This window comes from Antechinus flavipes, chromosome 3 (genome assembly GCF_016432865.1).
Source record: "Antechinus flavipes isolate AdamAnt ecotype Samford, QLD, Australia chromosome 3, AdamAnt_v2, whole genome shotgun sequence".
Lineage (NCBI taxonomy): Eukaryota > Metazoa > Chordata > Mammalia > Dasyuromorphia > Dasyuridae > Antechinus > Antechinus flavipes.
In genome coordinates this window covers 454,445,224-454,458,921 of record NC_067400.1, presented here as the reverse complement: position 1 = coordinate 454,458,921, position 13,698 = coordinate 454,445,224, and the positions used below count along the sequence as shown (strand labels likewise).

General features: G+C 32.9%; 1 protein-coding gene across 2 annotated transcripts in view; it reads right to left on the bottom strand.

Annotated features, from left to right (window-relative positions):
* KATNAL1 (katanin catalytic subunit A1 like 1) overlaps positions 1 to 13,698 on the bottom strand; it is a 174,419-nt gene that overhangs the window by 116,563 nt on the left and 44,158 nt on the right. For both annotated transcript variants that reach the window (XM_051986514.1, XM_051986515.1), the window contains exons 4-6: positions 11,053 to 11,221; positions 2,246 to 2,373; positions 1,708 to 1,813 (exon numbers count right to left, since the gene is read on the bottom strand). In XM_051986514.1, the coding sequence (XP_051842474.1) occupies positions 1,708 to 1,813; positions 2,246 to 2,373; positions 11,053 to 11,221 (403 nt within the window). The remainder of the gene's footprint in view (positions 1 to 1,707; positions 1,814 to 2,245; positions 2,374 to 11,052; positions 11,222 to 13,698) is intronic.

Genomic DNA, 13,698 nt, shown 5'->3' with positions numbered 1-13,698 from the left:
TAATTGGAAATGAGGACTACTCAGAGAATGACCTCAAATTTTTCAGTAAAATATGAAGCAAAGTTCTCAGCTAAGAAGGCAAGGTAAGCAAAAATCATATGAAGTTTTGAGGAAGGATAAATAAAAAGATTTCCCAAAGTCACTATGGTGAATAGAATAGTGAATCTATTAGGACAGTGTAAAAGCATGTCTTGCCACAATGAGGACCCAGAAAACATTAAATTTGTAATGAACATAACATGGTTTCATGATTTTCTTTAGCAAATGTAGATAAAAGTGAAGGCAGCAGATGATGGGTGAATTCAAGACTACTTTGGTAAGAGAAGATCTCAGAAATGATAATAATAAAAAAAAAAAAGACAGAAGAGGACAGTGTAGTTCTAAACAAGGTCACTAAGACTCAAAATGGGAAATAGAGGAATTTATTACATTTGTTTCAACAAGTTAGAACTGGAAATAAAGTAGGTATCATTATTGAGAAATGGCTAAACAAATTGTGGCACATGAATATAATGGAATATTGTAACATAACATTTTATGAACCTAAAAACACAGAAAAGCATGGAAAGACATTAAATGATGCAGTGAAATAATAGAATATGAAAAACCATATATACAATGATTTTAAATGAAAAGAACAAAAACCCAGAAACTAAATCTGCATACTTATAATAACCAAGCCTGAATCCAGAAAAAGGTTTAGAAATTCATTACCCTCCTTTCTTTGCAATAATAAAAATAAAAAGGTTGTGGGATCTTGGGTATGCTTTTATATAGTTCATGTATTGATTTTGCTGAACATTCTTTTTCAAATTTTGTTACAATAAATGTTTCCCTAAGTAGGAAAAGTGAAGAGAGGTGAAAGAATACATACTATCTTCCACTATAATCCCTATTTTCCCTTAGCTTCAAAATTTTGTTCCCTTCTTTGAACAAAATGTCAATATCTCTCCTTCTCTAAATATTTTCAATTAGTTATTGTCATATCATTTTTGTGATTAAACTTCTTAAGAAAACTGTCTACACTGAACTTCCTTTTAGCTCAACCTTCTTCTAAACTAGGAGTTTTTAAACCTAGGATCCATGACCTTTGTAGGCAGTCAGATAGTATATAAATAATATTTTTCTTTATAATTCTATATATTTTATGCAGTTAAAAACATTCTGAGAAAGGATGCATAGGCTTTACTAGATTATCAAAAAGATTTAAGGCACAAAACTGGAACTATTCTCTACAAAATTCCCAATGATTGCTTTTTTTTTTTTTTTTTTGGTGAGGCAATTTGGTGAGGCAAAGTGACTTGGCCAGAGTCTTACAACTAGTAAGTTTTAAATGTCTGAGGCCAGAATTGAACTCAGGTTCTCCTCCAAATCCAGGGCTGGTGTTTTATGCACTGCACTATCTAGCTACGTCTCAATGATTTTTCTTAATTGCCAAATTAAACAGCTTTTTCTCAGTCCTCAGATCTTTCTGCAATATTTGATCACCCTTTCCTCTTAGATACTCTGATCTCTCTAGTTCTTCTACTATATGACTTCCTCAGCCTCATTTGATGGCTAGAGAAGGAAAGAAATTTATTAAAGGATATTAGTAAATATCTGGCTAATCTTTCTGGCTCACCATTCCATCAGTGCCTGCCAGTGCCCACATCACACCCATTAGCCATATGTATCCACATGAAAAGAATATTATTTAAGTTATCTCACCTTCCACGGCCGTCTAATCCCTTTGAAAAAATCAGGCATCCACATTGGAAGAACAACAGCCTCCCTTAGTAATTTTTTTGCTTCTTCTAAATCTGCTATATCATCCCTTTGCAAAAAAGAAGAATTTTTCAAAACATTTACCAAATGTTTTAATTTTCACAGTTAACATTATTTGTATATACCCTTTCCCTTATTTTGTTATTCAGTTATACACATGTAAATCCATTTTTAAATTTTCTCGCCTACACTAATTTTTGGTGGAAGAATAATGAAAATATTTTGTAACTAAAGTAAAAAAATATTTAATTAGATATACTTATCAATATCAAAGTAATATTTAAAAGTGTATTGGTTATAGTTATAAGTACTACAAAAATATTTCTAATGGTATATTCTATTTGTTACGGATGAATTTATAATCTGAAGCCTATTAAGCTTATAAAATTTTTTCTTACAAATACCCAGTTATAACAAGTCATCCATATATAAAAGTGGACCCAAGAGTGGAATTTAAAATAGGTTAAAAAAATCCTCATACCAATGAATGCTAGGATTTCTGGATACTATGTCCCTTTCAAGAGCTTCAACTAGATCTTTATCATATCCAGCACCATCAAACTTTTGAATTTCCCCATCACCTGCACCATCTGGCAGATTCTTCCTTCCCTACAGAGATAAATTTTTTAAAAAATTAAGTCAACAATGGAGAATTTGTCATTATTAAATAATGAGATACATAGTACTGAAAGATAACCTATTTTGAACTCAATTTTTATCATATTATGACAACTTGCTCAACTTCTAAACAGTGCTGAGAAATTAATACATGAAAAAAACAGAAAAATCTAATCAATCTTATTAAGGATTTTTTCAACCTCATATTCTTATTTTAACTTATTTTTTTAATTTTATTTTATCTTTTATTATAGCTTTTTATTTACAAAACATAAGCATAGGTAAATTTGCAAAACCTTCTGTTCCAAATTTTCCCCTCCTTTCCCCCACCCCCTTCCCTAAATGGCAGGTATTCCAATACACGTTAAAATATATGTTAACTCCAATATATGTATACATATCTATACAGTTATTTTGCTGAACAAAAAAAATCGGATTTAGAAAGAAAAAAAAAACCTGAGAAGAAAAACAAAAATGCAAGCAAACAACAACAGAAAGAGTGAAAATGCTACGTTGTGGTCCACACTCAGTTCCCACAGTGTAGATGGCTCTCTTCATTACTGAACAATTGGAACTGGTCTGAATCAACTCATTGTTGAAGAGAGCTATGTCCATCAGAATTGATCACTGTATACTCTTGTTGTTGCCATGTACAATGATCTCCTGGTTCTGCTTGTTTCACTCAGCATCAGTTCATGTAAGTCTCTCCAGCCCTCTCTGAAATCATTCTGTTGGTCCTTTCTTACAGAACAATAATATTCCATAACATTCATATACTCACAGTTTATTCAGCCATTCTCCAATTAATGGGCAGCCGCTTAGTTTCCAGTTTCTGGCCACTACAAAAAGGGCTGCTACAAACATTTTTGCACATGTAGGTCCCTTTCCCTCCTTTAAGATCTCTTTAGGATACAGACCCAGGAGAAACACTTCTGGGTCAAAGTTTTGATAATGTTTTGAGCATAACTCCAAATTGCTCTCCAGAATCAACCTCCTTCTTAAAAGTCATCTGCTTTTAGAGTTAAAAGGTTCTTTCCATTATTCCAGAGATCTTAAGAAGCCCAACTCTGAGCAGGTTATTCTGATCACCCTCATAATTGTAAAAAAAACAAACAAAAAAACCTCTAAACTTATTCTCTGTCAATTTTGTCATGAAGAAAGCTATCTAAGTTTTAAAGAATCAGTTCAAAATTTAGGAGCTGGTTGCTGCATGTTGAAGAGTGGCCTTATATATGCCCTATATCATCCCCAGTGTTAAAGGGTCTTTTGAACTTGTCTTTTTGAGTTGCCTTATTTTCAGAAACACTGGACCAGAGTAGGTAGGAGGCCCTAAATGTGTCAAAGATGAAGCCCCCCTCCCCAGTCGATATAATTTGTTGTCTGCACCCCAAGCTGAACTCTCTTGTGTGTCCTTGGGTATCAAGACAGGTGCTAGTCAGTCTGCACTAGATGAGGAAATTGCTTATGCACCTGGGACCCTTGTAGATAAACAAACCATTGTATCTTCATAGTATTCTTAATTATTCATGATGTCTTCTCCTTACCACTCCCATTTAGGTGGCGATTTCTGTTTTTTTTTTTTTTTTTTGTCTTCTTTTTTTCACAATTTCAAAAATATATATGCTTCTGTTTCGATTGTGAACTCCTTGCCCTAGCTTAGGATTCCACATGCAGGTTGATTTCTCTTGTAATAAATCTAGTTGCAACACAATATCTCATGGGTTTGTGATATTATTTTTGGTTAACAACAAAAAGGAGTTACAAGCACCATAATGAAAGAAATGATCTCAGGATTTAGAGTAATAAATGTCTTGAAACTCCCTCTGAGTCATGTCAAAAAGCCACCAGTCTTCCTGAGAAATTATGTTGTCAAAATGGCTTTTTCTAAAATTATCTGATTAAGTAAAAACAAAATGACATGCCAGATTCTTTATTCAAGGAAATGGTGTTTTTTTAAATAATATACTTAATACTCAATTTTACTGAGTTTAGTAAGATATAACAGTTTCCACACACACACACATAAAAAGTTTAAAAGTATTGTACTTAAGTGCCAGAGACAGTTCAAAATTTGGAACCAATGCAGTAGACATTACCAAGTGCTTCACTGGAACTCTGCTCTTTGCTTATTTTTTGACATTTTAGACATTAGAAATAAAATGTCTAAAGGGACTCAACTCCTTAAAGTTTCAAATCCTACCAGAGAAAGAAAGGGACAGTATGAGCCTATTCCACAAAAAAAAATCTTCCCGAGATAAACAGACTTGATTCTAATTGGTGAAAAGAGAGTAAATTGCTACCTTTGGAGAAGCACTTTAGTGGTTTTTTCAAACCATTAGGGTTTGATTTAGTAAAATACCTAAATCACTACTAAACATGCATGGAGGCTGGTTTTTCTGAAGTAATGCAAGAAAATCAAGTCCAACTTTAGTCAAGTTTCTTGTGACAGATGTCAACAGTAACAAAGCTATGCCCAAAGAGCAATCAAACTGTGAAGCCCTTTGATCCAGCAAAGTACTAGGTTTGTATTATCTCAAAGAGATCCTAAAAAAACAAAAAGGAACCATATATTTATATGATATTTATAATATCTCTTTTTTATGGTGGGAAAGAATTAGAAATTGAGGAAATGTCCTTCAACTGGGAAATGGTTAAAAAAGTTATAGTATATGAACGTAATGGAATACTACTGTGCTATAAGAAATGATGAACAGGTGGATTTCAGAAAAATCTGTACTTACATGAATTGATAATTAGTGAAGCAGAACCAGGAGAATATTGTATATAGCAACAGTAACATTATGCAATGATTAAATTACTCTTCTCAGAAATACAATGATGCAATACAATTCCAAAAGATTCATGATGGACAATGCTATCTACATCCAGAGAAAGGAGTATGGAGTCTGAATGCAGATTGAGACATAGTATTTTCATTTTTTTTGTGTCTTTTTTGTGACTTTTTCCTTTTATTTTGTTTCTTCTTTCACAACATGTCTAAGGTAGAAATGTTTCCATGATTGTACATGTACAACCTATAACAGACTGCTTGCCATCTTGATGAGGAAGGAAGGAATGGAAGGAGGGAAAAAAAATTTGGAACTCAAAATCTTATAAAAGTGAATGTTGAAAACTTTTTACATGTAACTGGAAAAAATAAAATGCTATTAAAAAAAGACAGTTCCAGTATGTTTGTGCAGCAAATATATCTAAATGCTACCTAGAATCAGGCTTTATAATAATGATAACTAGTACGAAGTTATACTATATAAAGTATACAGTCACACTGAAGCAAAGATGCAAAGAATACTCCATAATACTTAAATAGGTTTTTGGAAAAAGAGGTGAAAAAGATTGGCAACATAAACTGATATAATTTGAGCTTAGGGAATTCAAGTGAGTATAGTATAATAACCTTAAATTTTCAAAAACTTAACAATGGGAAATATAATCATGGAAGGAGGAATGGAGGAAAAAAGGAAAAATATGAGGAAAAAGGGAAGAAAAGTGAAATAAAGAAGGAATAAAGAAGGCACAGTTGGAAAGAGAAGGGTAAGGAAAAGAAGGAAAGAAACTTATTTGTATTTTATTATTAAAACTGAATAGACTTTGTTCCAAGTAGGAAGATTCTAAACCTGTCAAACTTTTCACTATAACCAATTCCTGAGATAATATATTCTCATCTTCAAAAAAAGAAAAAAGGAAACATTATTACCTCAAAACTATAAACCTTTTTAGTCAGGTGGACATTTCTTAACGACTCTAGTAACATATTTTTCTCAACAAATTGCAGCTCTGAGATCCTCCACTATATAAGGAGCAAGACTATTTTAAGAATAACCATTCTACTAAGTATAGCTAAAATGTCCTTAATCTCACCAAGAAAATATGTTAAAAATATAAAATTTTCACAGTATTCAATGTTCTCAGCAGCCTTTAAAAAGAGAATATGAATCAAATTGAATAATTCAATACATATTCTTTCTTCAAAGTCCATCTCAACAAAGCTATCAGCACTTGACAGTAGACTGAATGGTGTTTTGTCAGATGAAATTCTATTTATAAATGGAGTAAAACTGGGCTGTGGAATCACCTACCACTTTCTTTATAACTTGCATTTAAATAACCTGAGTCAGCCATTAGATGATTAGATGGAATATGCTAGCCATAAACAATGGAAAGAGAAGCCTCCTTTTCTATACTGATAAATACACTTTATCTCAAATAGAAGTAGCAACCTGCTGGCTAATTATTGCCAGGAAGAACAGCTTAGTAAAACTTCTACTAAAATAAAATTTTTATATATGGTAGATATTTGCCAATATTTAAATAGATATCAAAATCAATCCCATATAATAGATCACTTCATTAAGGGTACATTTTGTGAGTAACTCATCCTAACAGGCAAGTCAGAATGCTCCACAGGGTGAGGTAGAAGGGTTGTAGTTGAAGTAGCTCATCAGTATATTGTTCCTCTATAATTTTTAAGAGCAATATTTTTTTTTCCATGATTTATAATGCAGAACTCTGGAGTCCAAATCTGAGTCTTATTTGGAGTCTGAATGCCTGAGCAAATTCAAAGCTCTTTATATACCAGAAGATATCCCTGTCAAACATCCTACCTGTGGAAGATAGATGACACTCAATTCAGACTAGAATGCAAATCAGATTCCTAAACAATCAGAAGAAAATGTCAACTTTGCATTCCACATCCAGATTTAAATGAAATGAATCCTTCTTTAATCAATAACAAAATATATCAATACTTCAGATATTCATCAAAGAATTTAACTATAAATGACAGCATTTATTGAAACTTCTCTCAAAAACTTCTCTTGATGACTTTCCATAGCTGTATTAGACATGAAATTATCAGAAAGCTATAGATTTAGACATAATATTTTAGTTCTCTATAGAAACGGTTCCACTAAGTTTAATGTTAATACCCTGGGCTTTTATAAAGGGTTAATATAAGAAATGTCTATATGAAGAATGTTTTCTGTGTGTTTTACAAAACTAGTTTAAGACACTGTATATTATGTTAACTATTACTCCTCATATAAGGATTCTCAAAAATAAATTCCTCCTAAAATTCAAACATTGGAATACAATTTGTATTGTCAGCTAAATCTGTATGATTCCTTTTATCTGGTAACGAAAACTTTATAACTCAACATAACTTTGTTTTTTATTTAGCTGTCAAGAAGTTTAAAGCTAAAATCAATGACCAACTGCAGGAACTAATACAATCCATGTTGTCAGTACATCTCTGCTCCTTTTACTGGGTTTTGGTTTTAGGGTAATTTTTAATGTCTTGTTTTACATATTCCTTAATAAAGCTAAAATACATGGTCATTTAATGACAAGAAAATCAGATTTGTTATCATTGGCAGTTTCAAATGCTGCTGCCTCCAGCAATTAATAGTTGAGTTACTGAGAACAAATCATAGCATTGTAGATTTAGAAATGAAATGAATCTGATAGATCATATCTAAATTTAATGCCCTTATTTTACAGAAATGGAAACTAATGCCTAGGCTAGTATTGAATTTTGAGGGTCATACTGTGAAGCAGATAAACTAGAGTTTGTCATACAGAAGAGGGTAACCAATATGTTAAGGAATTATGAAAAACAGGCCATGTGAGAACCAGTTCAAGAAACTGGAGATATTTAACTTTATATGACAAAGAACTCTTAATGTCTCATCATAACATATGTCCAAATGCTTGAAGAGATTGAAAATTTTCAAAGTTCTGTCCAGGAAAAAAGATAAGGGCTCACCCTAAAAACCTCATCATCTCTTCTCAAGTTTTTACTCTATCTCCTTCACAAAGGATCTCAGTTCATACTCCATTGGAGAAAAAAAACAAAACAAACAAGCAAACAAAAAAACTAGACCATATGTCTTGACCTTCAATCTATTTGATTCATTCCTTAATGCCAAAATACGTCTGTAGCCTTAAAAAAAACTCTCACTTGAGCCTATCCCCACCAGCTCTCATCTTGTCTTTATCCTGTGTGCAGCTAACCTTTTTAAGAAAGCTGCCTAAACTCTGTGCCTCCATATCTTCTCCTTTTACTCTTTCATGAAACCTCTCCAATCTGGCTTCTGATCTCATCAGATAAAACTGCTCTCTCCAGCAATGACCTTGTACTTGAAAAATGCGGCAGCCTCTTCTCTGTCCCCAAGCCTCCTCAACCCTTCTGCAGCCTCAGATTCCCTACCCGGACACTCTCCTCCTGCTCTCTCCTGGCTCTCAGACCTGTCTAACTGCTCCGCAGTCTCCCATGATGGCCCTTCAGTCTGGTCATACCCACTCTTCAGGATAATCACTTAGAGTTCTATCCAGGCCAGGTCTCTTTTGCCTTAGAGTATTTCAAGGAGTGAGGTCAGCACATCCCACAGGTTCAGTTATCATCTTCTGCAGATGATTTCCAGATCTAGATATTGAGTCCCTCTCCTGAATTCCTATCTCATATTACTGACTGCTCTTTGGCTGCCTCAAACCAAACATACTAGAGCATCTCAAATCTGAAATACCCAGAACAAAACTCTTTTATCTTTTTCATGGCTAATTTGAAATCCCTTGAAAATTTACTTAAATTTGTCTAAACTATTCCCTTCTCTATCACTATCAAGAATATCATTATCCTCATAGTTAGTGACTTTTCAATCCATCCTCTGTCTGACTTCAATGACTCAGCCTCCAGGTCAGGTTCCCATCAACTCTTTTTTTGCTTGGACTGCTTTAAGAGTCTTCTACATATCTCCCTAACTCAAGTATCTCCCAACTCAAATCCATCCTATACTTAAGTCTACAAAAAAAAAAAAAAAAAAAAAATCAGAAATTAAATCAGAAAGATATCTGGACAAAGAAACTATCTGACCTAATACACCAATATCAAAAGGACTGCAAATTAGAATAGATATTTTAATGACTTCCACTAGTGATAAAATCTTAAAGACAAAATTAGGAAATAAGGTCTTTCTAAGAATAAATAAGAACACATGTCTAGTCTGTACATGTCCTAGAATGGCAATAATCTTCCACTCTTAGAAAAGATCTCCAATCGCACTGAAAGAACTACTCCAATTTAAGCATTCTTCTTACTAAAAAAAAAAAGTACTAGTTTAGACAAACAGATGTTTTTAGGCTCCTTTGTATTCTTCCAGCTGTAAAGGCTGGCTGTATGACCCCTGAAGAACACAACGGGAAGGAGGGGAGGAGAGAAGAATTAGGTAGAATAAGGAACTTTTGTATAACCTTATTTATTACACTTTTGCCTCAAACAGGAGACCTGGGCATAATAATAATGATGTCAACCATTATCATGGAGTACAACAGATAAAATATAATGTTTTACAAGAATATAAACAGCATTAATTTAATTTCTTTTCAGGATTCCGATGAAGCATTGAAGCAAATTTTAAGATATTATTCCTAAAAATAACTTCAGAAAAAAATGCTGTAAAAAAGGTGCTGATTTAAACTGCATAGAGGGAACTTCCTTAACTGGGAATTCTCTACACCAATGAAATAACTGATCCAAGTCCTACCACTGTTCATAAATAAAAATAAAAAAAGACATTGAATACTGACTGAGCAATTGAAGAAATGAACAGATTTATAAATTAAAGGACTATTTATATCTCAACTGTAAAAGCAAATTATTTGTTAATATAACTAAGCTATGCTTTCTCTTGATTTATAGCTACATGGAAGTGATCATGATCCTGAATATTTACTGTTATTAGCAAACTAAGAAAATCAAGCATATTTGTGCTAACTCAAACATATTACTATTATTTAATTATAAGTAACAATGATTTAAAAGGAGGCAAAAACAACTCCTAATTAAAGGAGATGATACAATCATAGCTAATTTGAAGTCCCTTGGAAGTTTACTTAAATTTTTCTTAACACCTCAAACTATTAAAGGACTAAATTACAAACAACAATGAAGCCTATTGTTGCTTGATACTTTGGTTTTTCTTTCATATAGAATTGTGATGAAATAGAAATACTGAGTCATCTAATTATGCAGAAAAAGATTAAGAATAAGATTTCACAAGCTCATTTGCAGGACAAAAAAAAGCTGCTGTGAAGTAGTCTATTTATTTACTAGAGATTTCTTAGATAGACAAATGCATAAAATCAGCTTCAAACAAGTAAAATTCCTTCAACTAGGAAAAAAATTCTGATTTGGCTATGAAAATCTGTGAATCTTCTTCCTCATATTATTCTTTATATAAATCTATTTTCTCCTAAAAATTATTTTCCCAGTTATTTTTCATTTACAACTTTCTGTAATTCAAAATATTTTTCCCTGCAAATATTTTTCAAAGATCTATTTTCTCTTTTATATTGGGTATGTACAGAAAAATAGTCTATATTCAACAGAAGCTTAGTAAATTTATTTTTCCCATTCATATATTTCTATGCTCTGAATTCCTTTTCAAGATAATTTTCACTGAATTTTTAAATGCTTGAAATATAACTCAGTATTCAAATTACAAAACCCTCTTCGAGTTTACTATCAAACCACATTTTTCTTTAACCTAAACAACCATGAGAACCTATAAGAACATGAGAAGTTAATAAAAGTAAATTTTTATCTATCAAAAGATATGAGCTTTCAGTGAGATGATTAGAAAAATATATTCTTGCCTTGTCATCTCTCCCTCTTGCTCTAAAATCCTTGTCTCTACTGGAGATGGGTTTTTCGCTCTTTGATATAGGGTGTGCTCTGCCTACAGGTCCCCGAGGCCCTACTCCTGGTATTTCTTTCCTCAGGGGTCTCACTTCTCGATTTGAGCGCCTTATCTGAGGTGGAGCCCTGACAAAGAGAAAAACAAACATTAGTAAAAGTAAATATGTATATATATATATACACACACACATACATACATATGCATGTTTATTTTTAAAGTATCTCTGATGTTACCTTAATTAATAAATCTGTTAAATAAAATCACACATCTCAATTGTCTTTCTCTTCTATTAATCTATATATATCTCTGTCAGGTATATGAATTGTTTTAAAGTGCTTTAAAAAAAACAACTTTCAAATCCTTTCAACACAAACAGGTTCAATAATTGACAGATCTACTGAAGACAATTACCTAATTTATAATCATATTATTATAGAGGATAAAGTTGACTCTTCTCCATTAAATAATCTTAATGGCTCCATGGAAACCTATTTTATTCAGTCTTTTCCTATACCAACAGTATGCAATTTAAATGAATGCTTTAAAACTGTAGAATGGCAAAAAGTAGAGGACTATCAATGTACAATTTAATTACCTTCCCAATAATTTTAAGTAAATGATTTTCTTCTACATTGTACATTCTTCTACATTCTACATTATAATAAACCCAGCATTTCTTTAGTCAAATGTCAAATAGTAGCACTTCAATTCAATTCATTCAACAAACGTATTAAGTCTCCACCAGGTACACTGCACAATGAAGAAGGCACACAGCAAAAAGAAAATAACCCCATTCTCAAGTTCTTACACATTATCCTGGGCTGAGGGAGAGGAAGAAACATTTCATGTACACAAGTAAATATATATCAGGTAATCAGAGATTCTAAAAGGAGGACGGGCTCATTTTAGCCATGAGGGAGAGACATCATTTGTCCAAAGACATAGGAGCAATGATATATACTGTACAAGTGCTAGCAAGCAAGTCTGACTACAACGGAGAATGTGAAGGAAGGAAGGCGTTGTACTGTAGAAAGATTTTAATGCCAGGGTGAGGATTCCATGTTTCATTCTGGAGACAACAAGGAACTACTGAGAATTTCCAAGAAGAGGAGGCAGAAACATGAGGGATATGAGCAGGTGTTAAGGGCCTTGTTGAGGCCTAGCCTGAGGAAATGAGAAAATACCAAGCAGGGTTAGTGCAGGGTCAACCTATCAGGTTGATGGATAACAGCACTGAATAAGTATGGGTACAAGCAAGACTGGTGTTGGTACTTACAGACCTCATTGTACATGTGCTTAGGGCCTGTTTTCTATCAAACTAAGATTATGATTGTCAATCGTTACTGAGGACTTCAGAGTATTTGCTGTCAGGTTTGAAAATACTTTGACCAGTATTGAAAGCACAGGTGTAAGCACAAAGATCTAAAGAGATCCTCTCCAACTTTAACTTGACTATAGTTGTTTAGGTCTATACGTGGCACTGAGAGCTATAAGGTATAAAAAAGGAGGCAGGCAAAGAGGCAGAGAGAGGAGTTCCTGAAGATGTAACAAACTGGCGATAAAGCTGTCTTCCCCATTCCGTTCCTCTGGCTCCGGATTCTTCTTCTCAAGAACATGGCTGGCGGTGTCTGTAGTACTTGGAAGACCAGTAATGGTAAGACCCTAGCTGCCCCCAATGGTAAGATTTAGACAAGCAGGGTGAGGACAGATTGGAGCAGAGAGAAAACAGGATACACACTCAAGAGGCTATTGAAAAAATCCAAAAGTGAAATCATTTTGGAGAACAATTGGAACTATGCCTTAAGAGCTATAAAACTGTGCATACCCTCTGACCCAGCAATTACTAGGTCTGTACACTAAAGAGATAAAAGAAAAAGGGAAAGAACTCATATAAACAAGACTAGTAGAACAATTAATTTTTTGTTGTGGCAAAGGATTGAAAATTGAAGGGATACCCATCAGTTGGAAAATGGCTAAACAGGTATATAATTATGATGAAACACAATTGTGGCATAAGAGGAAAAAAAAATCTTAGGAAGACCCATCTGATTTGACAGAGGAAAGAAACAGTACCAGGAGATTATTTACACAGTAACAATACTGTAATACTGATCAACTGTGAAAGACTTGGCTGCTCTAAGCAATAAAATGTTCCAAGCCAATTTTAAAAGATTTGTGACAAAAAATGCTATCCACCTCTACAAAAAGAACTGATGAACTCTGACTGCAAATTGAAGTATAATTTTAAAAATTTTTTTCTTACTTTTTTTTCTAAAACATGGCTATTATAGAAATACATCTTACAGGATTCCACATGAATAATTGATATAGTTAGTCTTCTCAATTGATAGGGAAGGAAAAAATTTCTTAATGTTAAAAGTATTTTTAAAAAATCTAAAGGGCTCATTACAAAATATGTGAATAAAAAATATGACTGACAGGAGAGATGTAGTCATTACAGGATAAACAACATTTTGTACTAATTAGATATAAAAATTCAAACTAAGGAACATTAAAATTAAAAACTAATTGAAAATAAATGAAATTCATATTCTGAGATTTTTAGAAGAAAGTTAGAATAGTCAAATCAATGCATTTATCA